This window comes from Heliangelus exortis, chromosome 6 (assembly GCF_036169615.1).
Source record: "Heliangelus exortis chromosome 6, bHelExo1.hap1, whole genome shotgun sequence".
NCBI classification, from domain to species: domain Eukaryota; kingdom Metazoa; phylum Chordata; class Aves; order Apodiformes; family Trochilidae; genus Heliangelus; species Heliangelus exortis.
In genome coordinates, this window is record NC_092427.1 from 25,078,510 (window position 1) to 25,096,758 (window position 18,249).

At 48.9% G+C, this 18,249-nt stretch overlaps 3 protein-coding genes and 1 long non-coding RNA gene across 6 annotated transcripts; 1 reads left to right on the forward strand and 3 right to left on the reverse strand.

The window, feature by feature from the left end:
- Positions 1-2,810: 2,810 nt before the first annotated feature.
- Positions 2,811-5,527, reverse strand: LOC139797656 (homeobox protein Hox-D8). Of its 3 annotated transcripts, XM_071747282.1 has the most exons (3): positions 4,637-5,041; positions 4,210-4,357; positions 2,811-3,643 (listed from the first exon to the last, which is right to left on the reverse strand). In XM_071747282.1, the coding sequence occupies exons 1-3, from the start codon at positions 4,751-4,753 to the stop codon at positions 3,348-3,350; spliced, it is 561 nt and encodes a 186-aa protein (XP_071603383.1). In that variant the 5' UTR covers positions 4,754-5,041; the 3' UTR covers positions 2,811-3,347. The 3 variants fall into 3 exon arrangements, with proteins under 3 accessions (XP_071603383.1, XP_071603382.1, XP_071603381.1); XM_071747281.1 differs by having other exon boundaries at positions 2,811-3,640; positions 4,210-5,527; XM_071747280.1 differs by having other exon boundaries at positions 4,210-5,433.
- Positions 5,528-8,754: 3,227 nt separating this feature from the next.
- HOXD9 (homeobox D9) lies at positions 8,755-10,920 on the reverse strand. The gene is made up of 2 exons (XM_071747283.1): positions 10,266-10,920; positions 8,755-9,851 (listed from the first exon to the last, which is right to left on the reverse strand). Exons 1-2 carry the CDS (start codon positions 10,918-10,920, stop codon positions 9,610-9,612), a joined length of 897 nt encoding a protein of 298 aa, XP_071603384.1. The 3' UTR covers positions 8,755-9,609.
- On the forward strand, positions 8,971-11,674 carry LOC139797659 (uncharacterized). Its single transcript, XR_011726541.1, has 2 exons — positions 8,971-9,045; positions 10,300-11,674. It is a non-coding gene; the product is annotated as an uncharacterized lncRNA (long non-coding RNA).
- Positions 11,675-14,848: 3,174 nt separating this feature from the next.
- On the reverse strand, positions 14,849-17,477 carry HOXD10 (homeobox D10). Its single transcript, XM_071747284.1, has 2 exons — positions 16,646-17,477; positions 14,849-15,224 (listed from the first exon to the last, which is right to left on the reverse strand). The coding sequence occupies exons 1-2, from the start codon at positions 17,385-17,387 to the stop codon at positions 14,947-14,949; spliced, it is 1,020 nt and encodes a 339-aa protein (XP_071603385.1). The 5' UTR covers positions 17,388-17,477; the 3' UTR covers positions 14,849-14,946.
- Positions 17,478-18,249: the final 772 nt, after the last annotated feature.

Sequence of the window (18,249 nt, forward strand, 5' to 3'; positions counted from 1 at the left end):
GCGGAGTCCGCGGAGCCTCACAAAACGGAGGGGGGTCGGGGTGGAGGGGTGCGCTGTGCCTTGCCCCAACGAAAGAGGGCTTTACCAGCGTTCTCCCCTGCCCCCGCTGCGCTGGGCCCTAAAAGAAACCACATTTCCTTTAGCGCCCACTACTGAAGCAGAAGCAGTCCCCGACCTAAAAACAGTCCGAGCCCTTTCCCCACCCTGTTTCCCACAGGTTGTCCATGGCGCTGTCATCTTGCCCAGGCTGCCCGAAACCCACCCGATAAAATCTTCCCGGGGCCCTCGGACCTGAGGCAACAGCAGGGAATACTCCGTTCTTAGATAGTACTCCAAAAGACTAAAACGGTTTCCATGTCCACAAAGAATGCTCAGCTAAGACACGGAATATTGTGGGTGTTTCTTGCTCAATTTTTCTTTCAGAAAATAGCAGGAGTCCTCTTATCAGTGGCCTCTATGTTGATTATCCCTCGAAAACAGATGACAAAAAACCCCTCTCCTAAAGATGTAGAATATTTCAAACACTGCTTCAGGCATACATTCACACCCGTGAATACCACACCCGTGCAACACGTCCCTCGCCTAAGGCACCGGCAACTTTCGCGGTGATTCTGCACCACCCGAGGCCGCACAGAGATGCTCGACCTGGGAACAGAGAAATTCCGCAGAAACAAAAGGCGCGATACATCCGCGCTGCGGCCGTCGCAGGCGGCCTTCCGCCGTGGCTGCCTCCACGACCCGCTCAGCTACGGCTTTTCCCTGCCAAAATACCCCTGCCTGCTCCGGAGCTCGATGACTCCGATTTTACCAAGGGCTTACTGCCTGCCCCTGCCAGCGCTATTTTACGGCTACCCCTTCTTTCTCTTTGCAAGATTCCAGGACCGCGATGTTAAGGGAGGGAGGGGGAAGAATACAACTACAGCGATTTTTAATTTTTTCTTAATAAATAAGACAGGAACCATCCCAGTTACCACTAGGCCTTTGCACATGATGTGAACACAAGGAAGTCAGTTTTTGCCTGCGTGGCTGCGTTCCCAGTCGGCCCAGGAAGAGGGACGGAAACTTCTTCAGGAATATTTTTATTTTATTCTCTTTGTCTGGAAATTAAAAAACTACTACGGCAGCAGCTCTTTTCCCTGAAAGTACTAGCCCAGGAAGTGCTCCGCTCGAATATGAAGGTCTCCAATGCACGTTTCCCACCCTCCACCCCCCCGCAAGCAGCCCGTATTTGCAGTGGGCGGCAGTAGCAAGAGCAGCAGAGGAAAAAGGCTTTTCCCCTAGCCGGAGACCCAACATGCCAGTAACAATGGCAACTGGAGATATTTTGAAAAGCGAAAGGCTTTTACTCTTAGAGCGAGTGTGTTTCGTTAAAGTCTTTGCCATCCTTCCTGGACACTAAGGATACTGGTGTATTTATGCAAATCCATGCAGCAAAATCTTTACTTCACTGCTTTTGCTGCAGCTTCCCCTAATTTACAACTTTCGACCAGCTACGCGATTAAAATAAATCAAGAACAATAGCTCCACTCCGATGTGCCTCCCTCTAGAGCTGGCGCTTTGCAGGAGTGGAAGCGTGCCTGGCTCGGGTGCGGGTCGGGGGGAAGAGGAAGGGAAGAGAAATGAACCGAACCCAGCGCACAAATCCCGACCTCGGGAACAGCTGTTCCCGCCGGGCCGGGCCTGTTCCACAGAGAGGAGCGGTGGGTACGGTAGAAGGGCCCATCGCCGGGCGGGCACGGCTGCGGTCGGCACTTCCCGCGCCATAGGATGCGAGTTTTGGAGCGAGGCCCAGTTCGGCCCCTGCTCTGTCGGGACCACGCTCGGTTCTCGGGCAAATAATACATATATATATGCAGCGTTTGCTGCAGCTGCTGTCGCGTCACTGCGTTCCTTTCACGGAACCATCACTCAAGTGCCTGTGAGGTGGTAGGGAAAAAATGACACAGAAATCCTGATCGGTATTTATACCTCATACCTCAGCCCTCTGTTTTTCTCAGGCACCGCGGACTGCGGAACCCCTCAGCGGAGCGGGAGAGAAGAGATGGAGGGGAGAGGGAAAGATGAATTAAATCGTTTTACTGGACAGAGCCGATTTGTCTCCCCGTGGCTGCGAGGAATAGTCCGGCAGCCTTTGCCCTCGCCAGGCTCCAACATCCCCTGGGAAGTGTACCCAAACCGTATGAAGAGATTTAGTAGAAAAAAAAATGCCCCTTTTGTTTTCCGTTTACGTGTGATTTGGGACCACAGGCCTTTACAGTACCTGAGATAAACCCACGCAAGGCCACAAAGCTCTGAATTTCACTTTCTATCCGCCATCTCCGAGGAAGGCTAGGCCTGGTTTGGCCACAGAAATCCAGCGTAGGTCAAAAGAGTCCTCGGGGGCAGCGAGAGCCCGGTGTGCGCCATGGACCCATCCCCTCTGTTACCCCCCGATAGGACTGGCAGGGCACGGCTCCTGGGAGTAAAGAGCCGTGCTAGCCGGCAGCTGCCCCGCTGCATACGTCGAGGGGGCTCACAGGGCCGGGCCGCAGCCTGAGATCAGCCTACAGTGGGTCCGCAGTCCCCGCTGGCTGCTGCTTTGACCACGGCCCCACAGAACCCGTGGCTGATGGCTCTGGAGGGATTTGCAGGCGGCAGGGAGCAAAAAACTGGTTTTGTATCAAATGTGATATTCCTGGACTCCGTAAGAACACCTCTCATAAGAAGAAAGATGGGAAAAAGGCTCAGGGGAGAAGTTAGTCCAAACGCAGAAACTCTCTGAAAGCTAATGGAAGACCGGATTTTAAAAAGGATTTAGAGAAACCAATACATTTTATATTTTAATAAAATTTGTTTATTGTAATCAAATATCAATAGGAAAAGGTTAAATATATTTCTAAGATATTTTCTTAAAATTTATTAAATTTATTTAATTTACTCGACAAAAGATAAAAACAAGAATTAAAATAGTACAAGTGCACTTCTCTTGATTAATAAAGCATTCTTACATGTCTTACTTATTGGTATTTATTATTAGGAAGTTTATGTCGTTTGCCACAATCACCGTCTTTTAAAACTGAAAAAAAAATCTCTATATATATCATTAGAAATTTATTGCTATAAAATCTGTTTCAAATTTGCAAAAGAAGTAGATGAACTGTTAAATCTAGAGATTGTTTCGGGTACGGTTAAAAACAAAACCAAACCACAAACAGATGAAGCACCCGAGCCAGAAAAATGTCAAGCAGAGGGACACAGAGTCACTCGTCCCACGGCAGGACCACGTACAGGGGAAGACGTGCCGCGATGTCGGTCTATGGCGCTGGTTATTTTTTTATAGCCTTTCGCAAATACTTTTAGGGAAAAATTTAATTCATCTGGCCTTCAGCTCTGTCTTCTTCCAGATCATGTGCTTCCTTTTTGGCCTCCCCTTCCTTTCCCTCCTGTCTGGAAGCGGGGAATTTGTCCCTGTTGTTCTCTTTTTTCCATTTCATCCTTCTGTTCTGAAACCAGATCTTTACCTGCCTCTCCGTGAGTCCTAGTGCGTGGGACACCTCGATCCTCCTCTTCCTGGTCAGATAGGGGTTAAAGAGGAACTCCTTTTCCAGCTCTAAAGTCTGGAATCGGCTGTATGTTTGTCTTCCTCTCCTCCTACCCGGTGCTGCTGTTTAAAACAAAAAACATAGGGGTTTGGAGGTTTATGTCGTCGTTCAAAACAAGGCGCGGGCAGGGAGTGAGGACTCGAGTCCCTCTAGAAATCTCTCGAGAGAAGCCCCACAGAAAAGCAGGGAGAGAGCAGAGGGCTTAGTGACCGGAGGGGTCTATAGCTTTAGACACGAGTGCGATGGAAATAGCGACAGCAGATGCACGAAGCGCCTCATCTCTCTCCATGCCTCAGGATTTACGGGACCGAGTTTACGGGGTCACTTTTTTATCTGGTAACCGGCAGCCCCCGGCCTTGCACCCTTCCCGTTCAGTCAGCGGCGAGCGTGTCCTCTGTGTCCGAGAGGCGACTTTAAGGCTAATCTTGGGCTGGCAGCCGCCTTCTGCAGAGGTTTCTGTTTACTCAGTGTATCGCTTTATTATCGCAAGCCACCGCCGTGATAGGAATCGCAGGGAGAGAGCGAGGCTGAGGCAGGGATCGAGAGACAGCAAGAAAGAAGAGGGAGAAAGAAAAGAAAGTTTCAAACTAAGACGTGAGATGGAAGCAAATTTTTGACTGCGTCCAACCTTGTGGTCTCATCCAGGGAAACATTTGAGCAGGAGACGAGCTCTGATTTAAGTGGTCTGGTTCCTCGCCAATATTAGCACTGGACGATTTACAGTCAGGATATTGTACCAGCTCGGCCTCTTGCTGTGTCGTAAAAATCTGCTGTCTCTGTAAGTTATCGTATCCGTAAAATTTAGCGGGCTCCCCGTGACAGGTAACCCCGCTGCAGGGGGCAGGAGGCGGAGGCGCGGCGGGGGGAGGAGGAGGCGGCTGGTAGGCGGCCGTGGGGCTCCCCCCGGCCGGGTGGTAAAAGTCCGCGGCAGCGCCGCCGCCGCCCCCCGCCCCGCCAGGCACGGGGTGCGGGAAGCCTCCGGCGGCCGCGCCGTTTCCGTAGAACAGGGCGGCGGCAGCCGCGGCGGCGGCGGCCGCGGCGTGTCGGCCGCTCACCTCGGGCGCGAAGTGACAGTCGTAGTACGGGGGATTGATGGCCTCCCCCGCCGCCGCCGCCGCCGCCGCCGCCGCCTTGTACTTGGAGTACAGCGGATTGACAAAGTAGGAGCTCATCGGAGAGGGGCAGCGGAGGGCGGGGGCTCGGGCGCGGGCACGGGGCGCTGCTCCCGCCGCCGCCTTCGCTGCCGCCGCCGGTGCCTCTACGCCGCGCTCATGCCGCCGTCGCTCGCCCGTGCGCTCCCCGTTCCTGCTCTCAGTGTATGTGGTGACCAGGACTGGAATATAATCGCTCCCAAAATGACCTGCCTCACTGCTTTTACTATTTCCTATTAGGCACACAGCAACCCGCGCACGCACACACACACACACACACTCATGAGCTCAGGGGGGACTTTTGGCTTCAGTTTACATGTGCCGCTCCTCAGGCAAGAAAAAAACCCGGCCCAACCCTGCCCGGATCCACCCCAACCACGGCGCTGCCGCTCCCCCCGCCGGTACGCGCTCGCCAGGAGCCGCCGAAACCCCCGCCGCGCAGGGGCCAGAAGGACGCGCAGATCCCGCGCGATAACCGCGGGATCGCTGCTTGCGCAGACTCCTCCCGACTCCGCTGCCCAGCCGGGCCCTGGCTAAGCACTGTAGCTCGGCCTGCACCACCGTACGGGAAGAACAGGGACCCGCCGAGGGAGCCCCGGTGACCGGCGCAGGGAGCCGGGGGTATCGGCGGGGGAACTGGGGAGTCAGAAGGGCGGCCGGGTGAACCGCCCGGTCCCCGTTGCCAGCGGGCCCTCGGGGTCATTTCCTTGCAGGCGAGCAGAGCGCTGGGAAATAAGATGCACATTTACCCTTGACGCCGTGCACGCATGGCTGAGGCTCCAGGTTAATTGATACTTAATGGAAATCATGTCTATGAATGAATTTTCCATCATTTCACCCTTGGTGGAATTCATTACCGAAGCTGACGAAAAAGAAAGAGAAAAAAAAAAAAAAAAATGTGTGTGAGCGGTTAGCAGCGCTCGGGGACGCGGTCCGGAATAAGTGAGCCCTGTTCTCTGGGAGGAAGGAAGGAAGGTGCTGCCCAGAAGGCTCGGCGCTGCCCCGGCTCCTCGAGTTGGCCACCTCCGCGGGGGGAGCACGGCCCAGCCGCCTGCACCCACCCTCGCACCCCGCGCTCTGGGAAGTGTCGTCTACATTCTTTTCATTGTGTGAACCGACTCACCGATTCAAACAGGCACCCCTAGGAACTCGAGTCCACCCTAACTTAGATACGAAAAATCTAGGTGGAATACAATACAGGCCCCGCCAGAGCCACGTGTGACTGTCTGGTGTGAACTGCCACAATATACATACGGTTACATAAAAGGCATCGTAGAATCCTTCCCCATCACACGATGCTCCACCACCACCCCCACCCTCATGCCACTTAACTGGCTTTGTCTAGGTGACCAGTAGGGCTACCCCCCATATGCAGGCCCTGGACCAAGCCCTGCAGCCTTGGGTATACGCCGTTGGAAACCTGGCGAAAGCTTGGGGAGAGGTGAGAGGGCGGGAGAGGTCCGGGGAGCAGGGAGGGGTAACAGGGATTTTTGGTGCTATAAGTACAGGCGGCAGCAAAAGCCCATCGTAAGAGAGCAGCAGCAAGGAAAGAGGTCAGGCCAGGCAGAGGGGGCATGAAGGCAGAGGAACACCTTGGAGGGACAGCGGCTGCTTCTAACATCCATGGCAGACCCCCAGCCTTTCCTCATGCTTGTCCCGCCAGGGCGCCAGTCCCACGGTCCAGCACCGCCACCGGTGTGGGCCTGTGATGTCAGCAGCGCAGCCACGGTTGCCCCGGCCGGTGAGCGCAGGGCAGTGCGCGGAGTGCTGCGCGGGGAGCGGGGCGAGACGGCGCTGCTAGAGTGGAGCTCGGGCGCCCTCTGGCGGCAGCGGCGGCAGGCAGCGCCCTCCCTGCCCTGGCTGCCCCCGCTGCCCCCACTGCCCGCCGCGCTCCAGACCCCTGGTCGGCTGGGGGTTCCGCCAGAAACCCAAAATCCCGCTGCAGGAGTCCGGCGGGTCGCTCCGTGATGAATGGCTTTTCTTTTAAGTTCTGTGTTTGTTTTGGTTTACTTATTTTATTGTAATTAATTCTCTTTCTTCTTCGTTTTTTTGTTTTGGTTTGTTTTGGTTTTTTTACTTTTTTTATTTGAGTGTACAGCGTCATTTTTTTAGCACATTCCGGTGACGACCCTCTATCTCTCTCTTTTTTTTTTTTTTTTTTTTTTTCTTCCTTTGCCACTGCTATAATTGAGTACATACGAAGAATGCGCCTCTTTTACACATGGCAGCCAGGAAAGACGACTGAGCTTTGAAGCCCTCTGCTATCACGTTTTCGATCATGTTTCCCCACATATTACACCACGAATTCTCCATGTGTGGTAGTTTCAGAGTTATACGTTTTTATCTTGAACATGTTACTTTGTTTGCCCGTACGTTTATGTATTTATAGATTGATTTATATAAACGAAAGTAAAGATCGTTCACCCCTCCTTCATCACACATGCCCGTGAATTACTCGGTATAACGCGTGTACGTGTACACGCGACTGTGCATATGTACAAACATATATTAACACAACCAACGGTTAGAAATTAAATTATTGCTCAATTTGATACTAAAAGTAATTTCCATTGATGAGCTGCACTTCGTTGCTCGAGACTTCTGGTTTCTCTTCTGCCATTTTGAAACAAACACACACAATATCAGAAATTGGTGAACAAAGGCGGCGGAGGAGAGAAAATATACAAGGTAAAATCCGTAAATCTTCATGAGAAAAAAATATTAAAATGAGATTGTGTGTGGTGGGTCACTATTTCTAAGCAGACCTTCTGCTGGAATCAACATAACAGGAGTGTTGTGTGGCAAGAACATTGTTTACGTGTTGTTAGTTACAGATCACCCCCTCCATGGCTATTTTCGAAAATATGGAGGCTAATGTCATGGGATTCATCGCAGGAGTTTATCCAATAAAATATATTTCAACAAATCAGTGGACTTTGTAAGATCTCTCAGTTTCGTGACCTTCGGGTCTTTTTTGAGTCTGTTTTCTTGGCCCAACGCTGACATATTGAAATTTATAGTCCAAGATTTTAAGACCTAGTTTGTCTGCATTTTTTGGCTTCTCCCCCCCTCCCGTAACAAACACAAACATCAAAATAAGGTGGTTTCAAAGAAAAGCGCCATAGCATATCGTAAACTCATTAGGTCCAGACGTCTAGCCATCTCAATGGTTTTATTATACCACAGTTCTTCCTGTTTTAAAAGAATTATAGGTATCTTCTCGACAATGGATGGGAAGCAATGCAACACCTTTTCCTGGCACTGCTTGCTTTTTTTTTTTTTTTTTTTTTTTTTTTTTTTCCGAGGTAAAAAAACACGAAAAAAACACATTAAACACCAGGTCGCTCAGATCCCCTTAATCCTGAATTAACCGAACCGCTCGTAAATATTTACGGGTCCTTCATTTTAATGGTTGCTCTTTAAACAAAGCATTTTTTACAATGAACTTCATTTCAATTATCTTGATAAAGTCATGTGTGCTTATAAATGCAGAAGGCATGAGACGCATTGCTAAATGAGCACTCGCCAACAAAGCTGAACGTTCGCAAGCAGCCGTGTCCCCCCAGACCTTCCCAACCTTCACACTGAAGACCGCAGAGGCCCTCCTCCGCCAGAAAGTTTAAGTGAATAGACTTAGTATTCTTTCACTGGCTTTGGAAGACCGATGCTAAAATATTTCCTAAATTATCCCAAGAGATAGTTGATGTTTCAAAGCCCGCCCTTACATGAGGCGTTGGGGAGCAGCGCGGCCGCGGGCGCACCTACGTGGAGCAGCCGAAGCCGGCCTCTCCGCCACTGACCTCCGAGAGCAAAGTGTTCGAAAAGAAGCGAGGGGAAGTGATTTTCCTCCGGCCTTTGTGGCTGCCAGAGGTGCTGCTGCCCCGGCAGCTCGGCCGGGCTTTCCCGCGGCCCCGACCTGGCGGAACTCGGCCCGCCACGGGCTGCGAGGGGGCTGCGTGGCAGGGTCAGCGGCGCGGAGGACATCGCGAGGGGTGCACAGATTTCTCCTCTCACCGCAGCGCTTGTTGTTCGGTCACGGCAGACTTTATTATGTAATAACTGACAACAATTACAATAGGTCCGTAGTTCGAGACACGGGATGGTTAATTAATACAACAGTCACCGGGGGCAGGGACGCCAGCTAGCCGGGGGACCGGGAGACAATAGGCCTATTGCGAACTGCTTCAACGATGAGACAAACTCCTAATAGTGCTCTAAGAGAGAGGGGAGGGGGGGGAGGGAATAGCTCGTGGCCTTGCTGTGGCATCTATTGCGAAGGAGCGAAATTCAGACCTAGAAAGCAGAGGTTCTGGGTAAGGTTTCCTCTTATTCATGGATAGCACAGCTCCCCCGTTGATTTAAGCGACTGTAATTTAATATGCATTTTATTATCGTAATTATAATTAATTTCCTTACCTTTATTTTGGCAAAGTAACTACCTAGACTACATCACTTTTAAGGAACGTGTCAAACATTTAACACCAGATAGTGTTCCCAAAGCTAACGTGCACTCACAATATCATCAACCAAACTGTCTAGGAAGGGGGTCTGGGTGAAGAGACTCTGAAAACACGTTTGTGAGCAATACAAGATTTCCCAAAATACCTGACATACATAGACCACGTTTCACTTCTATTAAAAAAAAAAAAAAAAAAAAAAAAAAAAAAACCAGACTGATTTAAAGTTCCTGGGGGGGGGGGGGAAGGGGGGGGTTGGGGAGCTCGGGAGGAGAAGAAGAAACGTATAGGGGGACTGAGGCAGCAGGAGAAGGATAAAAACAAACAAACAAAAAAAACACCCCAAGAACCCCAAACAAAACCCCAAAAGCCCAAACTCAAAACTAAAGCAATATTCCCAACTGCATTTCTACTCCAGCGTTAGTCTCCTTTATTGCCTTTCTCCTTGTTCATCTTTTTCATTTTCATTCTTCTGTTCTGAAACCAGATTTTGACCTGTCTCTCTGTGAGATTTAAAATCCTAGCTACTTCGTACCGACGGTCTCGGGTAAGGTACATATTAAAGAGAAATTCCTTTTCCAGTTCCAGAGTTTGATATTTTGTGTAGGGACAACGCTTTTTCCTCGTTGAACGAGCGTGAATCCAGTTTGCTGCAGGGTTATCTGGAAGAAGGGAGGTATATGGGGAACGGGGTGGGGGGTTGGAGAGAAAGATCGTTAAATTAATTTAACGAAGGATGGACTGTTTTCACAACTTTGGAGAAATTATCATAAAAGCCTTAATGCCCCAGTCTGTTTACTGTACAAATGATGTCTTGATGGTAGGTGGTTATGTGGAGTCTTTTATGGGTGCTTGTTGCTGCTTGCGCTGGGGTAGGCGTCTAGACGTTTTTATAGGTTAGTAAAACTATCAGTTTTGCACATTCGAGCCTTACAGGTTTCGGCAATAAATCAAAGGAGCAATTTCTTCCTTTCTTTCTTTCTGTCCCTCTCTTTCTGCCCCTCTCTCTGCCTCTCTCCCTCCCTATTTTTTTCTTTTTTTTCTTTCTTTCTTTCTTTTTTTTTTTTTTTACTTACTTGGGTCAAGTTGCTGCTGTTTCTCCTCCTTCAGATCGCTGCTCGGGCTGGGGTTGTGGCTGCAGGCGGCGGGGTCCTTGGAGCTGCCGGCAGCCGCCTTCTCCCGGGGCTCCTGGAGGAAGGAGCTGCACGTGTACTCGGGCACACCGATCCCCTGGGACTCCCGGGACGAGGAGCACTCAGTCCTTTTGGAAGAGGAGGAGGAGGAAGACGAGGAGGCGGCTGCTCCCGTCTCCGGCTTTATCCCGTAGTGGCGCCCGTTGGAAGAGCCGGAGCTGGACGCGGAGCCGCCGCTGCCGCCGCTGCCACCGCTGCCGCCGCCGCCGCCTCCCGGGAAGCCCGGGAAGGGCTCAATCCAGGAGCGCACGTAGCGGCCAGCATCGGCTGCCCCTAAGTGGGGCTGATGCATGTAGGGGTGGTAGATCCCGGTCATTGCCGCAGACGGCTGAGCGTGAACTGTGGACCAGGAGGTGGAGAACACGGTGGATTTTGGTGCAAAGCTACAGGAGGAAAAATCTGAACTCTCTGCAACACCTGATGGCCTGGAGGTCGCACTGTGACCTCCCTGGACGAATCTACTCCCGTAAACTTCTTCGCTTTCATGGCCTATGAGAGAATCGACATAATAGTTACTTATGGTGCCACTAGACGACATTTTAGGCTCCCCTCTTAGTCATATAAAAGGTTACACTGTTAACTGTATATGATACCCTCCCGGAGAACAATCGTAGTATTTTGCAGACTGCAACCTTCAACCATTGGTTGCGGAGCCCACGTGATCATATTTACCAATACTGCGAGTAAATCAATCCGCTAAACTGGGGCTGCTGTGATTAAAAAAAAAAAAAAAATTCATCAACAACAGCCCCGCACAGCGCACCGCGCCGGCTGCGCGCCCGCACCGAGCTGGAGCCGCCCTCCCGCCCTTCCTTCCCGCTTGCCCGTCTGCCCTGCCCTGCCTTTCTGTGCCCTGCCCTGCCTGCCTGCTTGCTTGCTTGCCTGCCTTGCCCACCTTCGTTGCCCCTCTGCCCTGCTTGCCCGCCTGACTGCCTGCCCTGCCTGTCCGGGGCGCGGCGGGCGTGGCCGCACTGGCAGCCCACGGCCGCGGCGGGCGCGGACTATTTCTTCACCTCCTTTGAATGATTTCTGCCATTCATTTCTTAATCAATGAGAGGCAGGGTGTTTAAATGAATCCAACAGCCTTGGCTTGCTAATCACACTCCAAGCTGCTGAGGAAACCCGCTGGGAAAGGGGGATTCTTGCCTGTAAAAACAAACCATCGCAAGCTGGGACTGTAACGACTTCTCATAAAACAGGAAAATGTTACAGTAAAAGCACATTGCGGTACTTCCATATTTCAGAGCATGTGCGGGTATTATTATCCGCCCCCACCCCCACCCGAGCAGAAAGTTTCCATGAAAAGAATACACTTTTTAAAAGAGATGCTCATTGTGTTGTTTTAAAACAGGTGGAAGACCTCTGTAATGATTTTATGCCTTTCAATAAAAGTTTTATGAGGTGTATTTGATTATAGATTAATGTGTCCCTAATAAAATGGACGGGTGGAAACAGCAAAACCTATGTCTCCGAGCACTACTGACGTGTGGCCGAACATATGCTCCTGTCTCTGCGAAATTTTGGGGTTACAGAACTCCAACACAGACCTCTTATGGTGCCCAGCGCGGCCGCGGGAAGAGCCGCGCAGGCAGGCGGGCTGGCAGGCTCCGGCCCACGGAGGGGTCCGGGGCTGCCGCTGTCCTCCTCTCCCGGGCAGAGCTACCTCCTCCGCCTCTAGTTCAGAGGGAGCCGGGCCGGGCTGGGCCGCGCTGGCCACGTTCAATGCCTACGTGAGGTTTCTGCCCGCTCTGCTTTCTTTTCCTTCTCCCTTCTTCCCTCCCGCCACGGTTATCCTTCCCGAGTGAAACGGTGCCCGATTAGCAGTGAAAACTGGATTACCCACGGTCTTCTGCCCATGCCTGCTCTCCCAAGCGAGGGACGGCTGCTGAGACGGGATCTGGAGGAAACGCATACAGTTAGTGGGGAGCCCGCAGCGCGGCCCTCTGAGGGCACAAACAACAGCACTGAGAAAACACTTCCTACTAGCGGGCCGGTATTAGGAAGGGACTGAAATTCCTGTTTATTTAATGATTGATTACTCTCTTAGGTTGTGTTCTTCCTTTTTTTTCTTTGTATCTTTTTTCCCCAACTTTCCTTTTTTATTATTTATTATATTTTAAAATTTATTTAGCATTTTCCTTTACGTTTTCAAAATTGTCTTAGAGTTTGTGTTGTGGCGTAGAATTGCCTCTCGCTTCACACCGATATAAACTGATAAAGCACAGAGATTACAGTGGCTCCTTTTTTATGTACCTTAAACGCTTGGTATAGAGTCAGATAATTGCTTCCCACTCCTGAAACATCTTTGGTGATGTAGCAAGTATCTTTAGAGAAGAAGAAAAGACGGTTTAAATGCATGCAATGTTTAAGGAGTTTGGGGGTTCTGTGGATTTTTTTTTTTTTCTGAGCACCATTTTGTTGTTTGTTTTCGAAACGAGAGCAAGCACAAAATACCTACATGCTTGCGGCTCCCGCAGCCTCAAAATGATAATGCCTCCGTTTGAGGAAAATACTCCTACGACGAAAAGTGCACGTGAGAAAGTACTGGATTAAATTAAATACCAGAGACAAGACAGCAAAATACAACGTCACCAGTTGCAATATGAGCAGTATCAGTGTCACCAACTCAGACAACATTGGTACTATCTTGCTTTTAATTTCTTGATTTAGAAACTGCTAAGGGGAGGAATGGGTGTTGATTAAAAGCAAGATGGTTTCCCAGCGCAAACAGTAGCCACGATATCTTTCCAGTACTGTTTGAAGGTGCAAGTGTGCCCTAGTATTTGCACTTCAATTTGGAGTCATGTTCACTTGCAAGCCATTTGCAGTCTGTTCAGTATTTCTGAACACACAGCCACTCACCCGCTCGCTCTTTTACACACACGCCCTTCCTCAGCTTCCAGAGCAGAGCCCTGCTAATAACATTTTCCGGCTATGTACAGAAAGGGTTAAGAGTCGTGAACTTCATTATCTGGATGTGTGCTACTAAAACGGAATTGCGCGAAATAAAACGATCTCTGAACAAACAGAAACAGTGCAGGGTGACAAAAGTAGGTCTGAAGAGGCTGGTATACTTTTGTAAGCACGCTTGGCAGCTCAAAAAATAGCCAATCATGCCAGATGTTTGAGGGAATATTTCCCCATCCACCATCTTCTGAAAGCTCTTGGCTGACCAAGAACAGACTCTGTAGTATTTACTCATACCAGCTTTGCTTTTGATATGATTTGTTTTGTTCGTGGTTTGTTTTTTTTTCTTTGTTTATTTTGTTTTCTTTGTTTATTTTGTTTTCTTTTCATGCGAGAAAAGATACGAACTCAGAGTCTACACATTATAAGCACAGTGAGTGATTTTTTAAATCAACATATGAACGTCAAATAAAATGACACACATATTGCTGACAGCTTGTAGTAGAAAGATTTTTTATCACTTACCATTTATGAGCTGATTGGATGAGAATGTCCAGTTTAGGTCATAATATTTTACTATGTTTTTCTTTCTCTCTCTCTTTTTTTTTTTTTTTTTTTTTTTTTTTTTTTCACTCGTGTGTTTGGGGTTTTGGGTTTGGGTTTTTTTGCTTGTTGAGTTGATTTTGTGTTTTTTCTTTTTCTTTTTTCTTTTTCATTCAGTTTGTCAGACTGCGAATATCACACAATATTTTATCAATTAATCATTTGTTTACAGGCACAACTATAAATGAAACATGTTTACATCATTTCCCGCCTCAGTCTCCACCCCACCCCTAAAAAAAGGAAGGGGAAAAGGATAAAAAGGGGGGAAAGAAAGAAAACCAGGCAGAGACACACAAAGACCAGGATATTGCAAAGAAAGTACAGTACATCAGTCCAAAGAGCTGCTGATTGCGAAAAATTAAGAGTTCAACCTGCATCCCTACTTGAAACATTTGTAGAAAACCAAAGGAACCGCAGTAGTTTACAGAGTTTATTGCATTATACATGCGAACAGAACATGCACAAGAAGGACATATTGCTGCTGAACGACTACTATTCCACATATGCACCACAAGGAAATGTCTACAATGGAGAAGAAGGAAATATTCCATTTTACGAAGGACAATCTCTAAGTTCATTTGCGAGGATAATTACATTATAATGTGCTTCTCTTCCCCCCCTCCCAAAGTTTCCCCCCCGTTTTTCTTAAAGTATTGAGTGTACTCAAAACGTTATGGCCCGTGTAACAGCCCCACATAAATATCATTTTGTTAGTAAAAACATGAAAAAGTCACATTGCTTGGATGTTCGACAGTTCCAATAAGTTAAGACCAAATGATAATATTCAATAATAGTTACCCTGCATTACGATGAGAACAAAAATAAATTACACGTGCTAGGTTTTATATATACTCATCATAGTAATACATATTCACTTGCAGCGCTAAAAGAAGGACGAAGAGTCACATTCTATCAGAAAACAAAACAAAACAAAACAAAACAACCCCCAAAACAAATTGGAAAATGCCGTTTTTTTGCCAGAGTCTCTCCTGCCTTTAGCAAGTGGCGGTGCTGTGCCCATTCCTCACTGGGTGCCCCCCCCCGGGGTTAGGGTTTAAGAGAAGGTCAGATTAGCGGTCAGTTCCCGGATTCGGTTCTCCCTGCTCATCTTCTTGAGCTTCATTCTGCGGTTTTGAAACCAAATCTTGACCTGCCTGTCAGTGAGGTTTACGCTCTTACTGATCTCTAGACGGCGCTCTCGAGTGAGATACATATTGAATAAGAACTCTTTCTCTAATTCCAGTGTTTGGTGTTTAGTATAAGGACACCTCTTCTTTCTGCCACTCTTTGCAGTTAGCCAATTGCTTGTTGGAGTATCAGACTTGATTTCCTCTATCAAAATCAAAGAAGAAGAAAAAGAAGAAAAAAAAAATCAAAAATTCCTCATGCTGTTAGAGTGTACCCTTGGCCATGACCCCTCCTCTGCAGTGTCTGGCTGATATGGTGGATGTGGGCATTAAACATAGCTCGGGTGAGATGTGGGCACTGAGGGGACCCTGTGCCAGGCTGGGATCCCCTGTCCCCTCCACATGTCCCCTGCCTTGCGGCCAACCCGTTCTCCTGCCCCTTACAGAAATGGTCTCTCAAGTTTTCATCTGGCGTTTAGCATTTCAACAATATTTAACCTGCCATCAGCCCCATGGCCACATTTTAACGAGTCTAGCCTCGCCATGGCCGCCTCGAGCTCCCAGGACACTTGCTATGAAAATACCCCAATTACAAAAGCCCCTCGCACTGTATTTTGAAGCAGCATCCCCCCAGCCATCAGCTGAATTACACCAGCACACCTAGGAGCAGACACAGACGCTTTCCCATACAGAACAAAACAAAAAATTAATAATAAAAAATATATATACAAGAAATTAACACCCTCTGCCTCGTTTTTTTCTTTTAGATATTTTTTCCCCACCAGAAATATATTTGCCCCACATCAGCCTAGATCTGGGCTGTTAAATATAATTCAGTTAAAGAATATCTCCATGCAAACATAGGCTAAAAATCGACCTAGAGGTTGCAAAGTACATTTTGATAGGATAAAATTTCCCGTTTTGAGATTCTTCGACACACGTCGTTCAAAAGGAAGGTTTTAGTGCACTTTTAAAGGGAAAATAATATCAGATAACCACCACCTTTAGCTTTCAAACGCATTTCAAAATACTGTTACACTTTTGAAGACAGACCCTAGGTTATCTAAAGCTCCACATTGAAATATTCCACCTTTGGACCAGGCAGATAGCGGGCTGCTGCTTTCATTGTGCATTTGTTTTCAACTTTACCCAGCCTGGTAGCACCTATTCCTCACCTATTTTAATAGGATCGTAATTAACTTTAAATGCAATCAAACCACAGTAAGGCTCAGTGAAAAAAAAAAAAAAAAATCAGAGAAAAAAAATCAGCGAATTATTAAGAGAGAAAAGTTGATCTGGTCGTATTTTACAACCTCCAGACCTGCTTTTTTAGAGGTATGGGGCTGCTTTTGGCTGCTGCAGCGCATTAAGGAGCACACGGCTACATTCCCGCATCAGAGAGGCGGTCTGCATGCACGAGAGAGGCAGATCTCTACAGAAAATCTTTGGACCCTTTTGTGTACCATTTTTGCCTGCCAAAATCTTCAGAGACACAGCACCTGCAGCCCGATACTCCTTAGCATTAAATGTGATGGCTGTGATGCTCGTTAGTATATTCGAGCGTGCTTTATGGTGCTGGCGTGTTGGAGTTACACCACGGCACGGCTTAAACTCGGTAATACAGACCTTTACTCTCCTTCTCCTGGACTTCTGGGCTGGACACGGAGCCTTCGGGCAGGCAGCTCCGCTCGTCTTGCAACGTGGACTTGGGCTCGGGACTTTCCACTTGAGAGACTTTAGCAGTGCTGTCTTGGTTGTTCGGGTTTTCATTCATTTTCTTTTCCAGCTGAAGTTGAGCAGATATCTGCGGTTTGGAGCTGCCGCGAGGGTTTAACTGTAACATTACAGTTGAACTCGTTTCAGGGCTATTATTGTACTCTTGGGTTTTCCCAGTGGCGTAGGTCTGGCTCAGTCTAAAATATCCTGGGACGGGAACCTCGGGGTTCTCAATGGGACATGATTCAGACACCAGCCTCTGGTAGGAAGGGACGTCTGCAGAAATAAGTTTGGATCTCTTATCGGAATACATGCAGCAATTGCTTTCTTCTTTAATATTTGTAGTGAAGGAACAAGTGGGGACCTGCTGTGTAACAGGTTGCTCTATTCGACAAGATCTGTTCGGGTCTGTCCAAGTGTCTACTTGAGGTATATACGGATGTACATTCATACCCATATTTTGGTGATTAACTTCTCTTTTAGCCAGAGACGGAAGGAGTCCACAGGTTTGCATCCCATACGTCCCAATGTCTGTGCTAGGTGGCATATACATGCTGGCGCTGTTGGAGTAGAAACTGTCACTCCTGCACGCACTGATGAGAGAATCTACTAAAAAAGTATTAGCGGCAGGAGAGCTGTTGGGAAAGGACATTTTGGGGCGGAATTTGAGGAAGAGAGATTGTGTCCTTTGTAGGCTGACATCTCTAGGAAAACATTCCCGTGTAATTGCGGATGCCTCCGCGCGACCACATGACAGCCGGGCCAATGGCAGCGCCCGCCGCCCCGCGCGCCACCGCCCCGCCGCTGACGCGCCCCGCGCGCCGCCCCGCCGCGCCCCGCCGCGGTCAACAGCGACCCCTAGGCCGCGCGCGCCGGCACCGCACCCGCGCTGCGGCACCCGCCACGCGCCCCCCCGCGCGCCCCACCCCCCCCCCCCCAGCGGCACCCCCACCCCCACCCCCCCCCACAACCCCCACCCCCACCACTCCGCCGCGGAGCCGCTTCCGCGGGCGCGGAACCCCCCGGGCGGCACGGGGAGACGTGCCTGGCCGCCATGGCTCCTGTGAAAGCCCCGCTCCTGACAAGTGCGGGGACAAAAGGTTGCGGGATTTATTAATGCGTATTAAGGAGAATCAGGGGCGATCAATAAAAGCCTCATCTACATTCTTAGGCTACTTGGTAATTTTCTTGCTTCTGAAGCTTTTTTAAGAGTTATACCCTCTGTTGCCGCGCACGGGAAGATATTTTATTAACAAATCAATCGAGACTTTGTAAAGGATAAGATTAATAGTTAAGATGTAGCATAATGGCGTTCGCGTTATGAATTATTGAAAATTATACTATTGATTTTTTTCCTCGCTGCTAACCGAGAAGGTCAATTTTTGTTTTAACACAAATCGTCAAATATTAAAAGCTAGACTTTTGTCATAACTTGAGTTTTATAGGGTGGCTACATTCCTAAAATTATTTTACAGTGCTCTCGCCCGACCGCCTGGGAAAAAAAGTGGGGTTTT

What these genes read in the sequence shown, in the direction of transcription:
- LOC139797656 (XM_071747280.1), bottom strand. Translation starts at nt 4,753, where the DNA reads ATGAGCTCCTACTTTGTCAATCCGCTGTACTCCAAGTACAAGGCGGCG. An exon ending in TCCCTGGATGAGACCACAAG is followed by an intron (nt 3,644 to 4,209) that starts GTTGGACGCAGT and finishes TGTTTTAAACAG; the next exon opens with CAGCACCGGGTAGGAGGAGA.
- HOXD9 (XM_071747283.1), bottom strand. Translation starts at nt 10,920, where the DNA reads ATGTCGTCTAGTGGCACCATAAGTAACTATTATGTCGATTCTCTCATA. An exon ending in ACAGCAGCAACTTGACCCAA is followed by an intron (nt 9,852 to 10,265) that starts GTAAGTAAAAAA and finishes CCCTTCTTCCAG; the next exon opens with ATAACCCTGCAGCAAACTGG.
- HOXD10 (XM_071747284.1), bottom strand. Translation starts at nt 17,387, where the DNA reads ATGTCCTTTCCCAACAGCTCTCCTGCCGCTAATACTTTTTTAGTAGAT. An exon ending in CCAGGAGAAGGAGAGTAAAG is followed by an intron (nt 15,225 to 16,645) that starts GTCTGTATTACC and finishes TGATTTTGATAG; the next exon opens with AGGAAATCAAGTCTGATACT.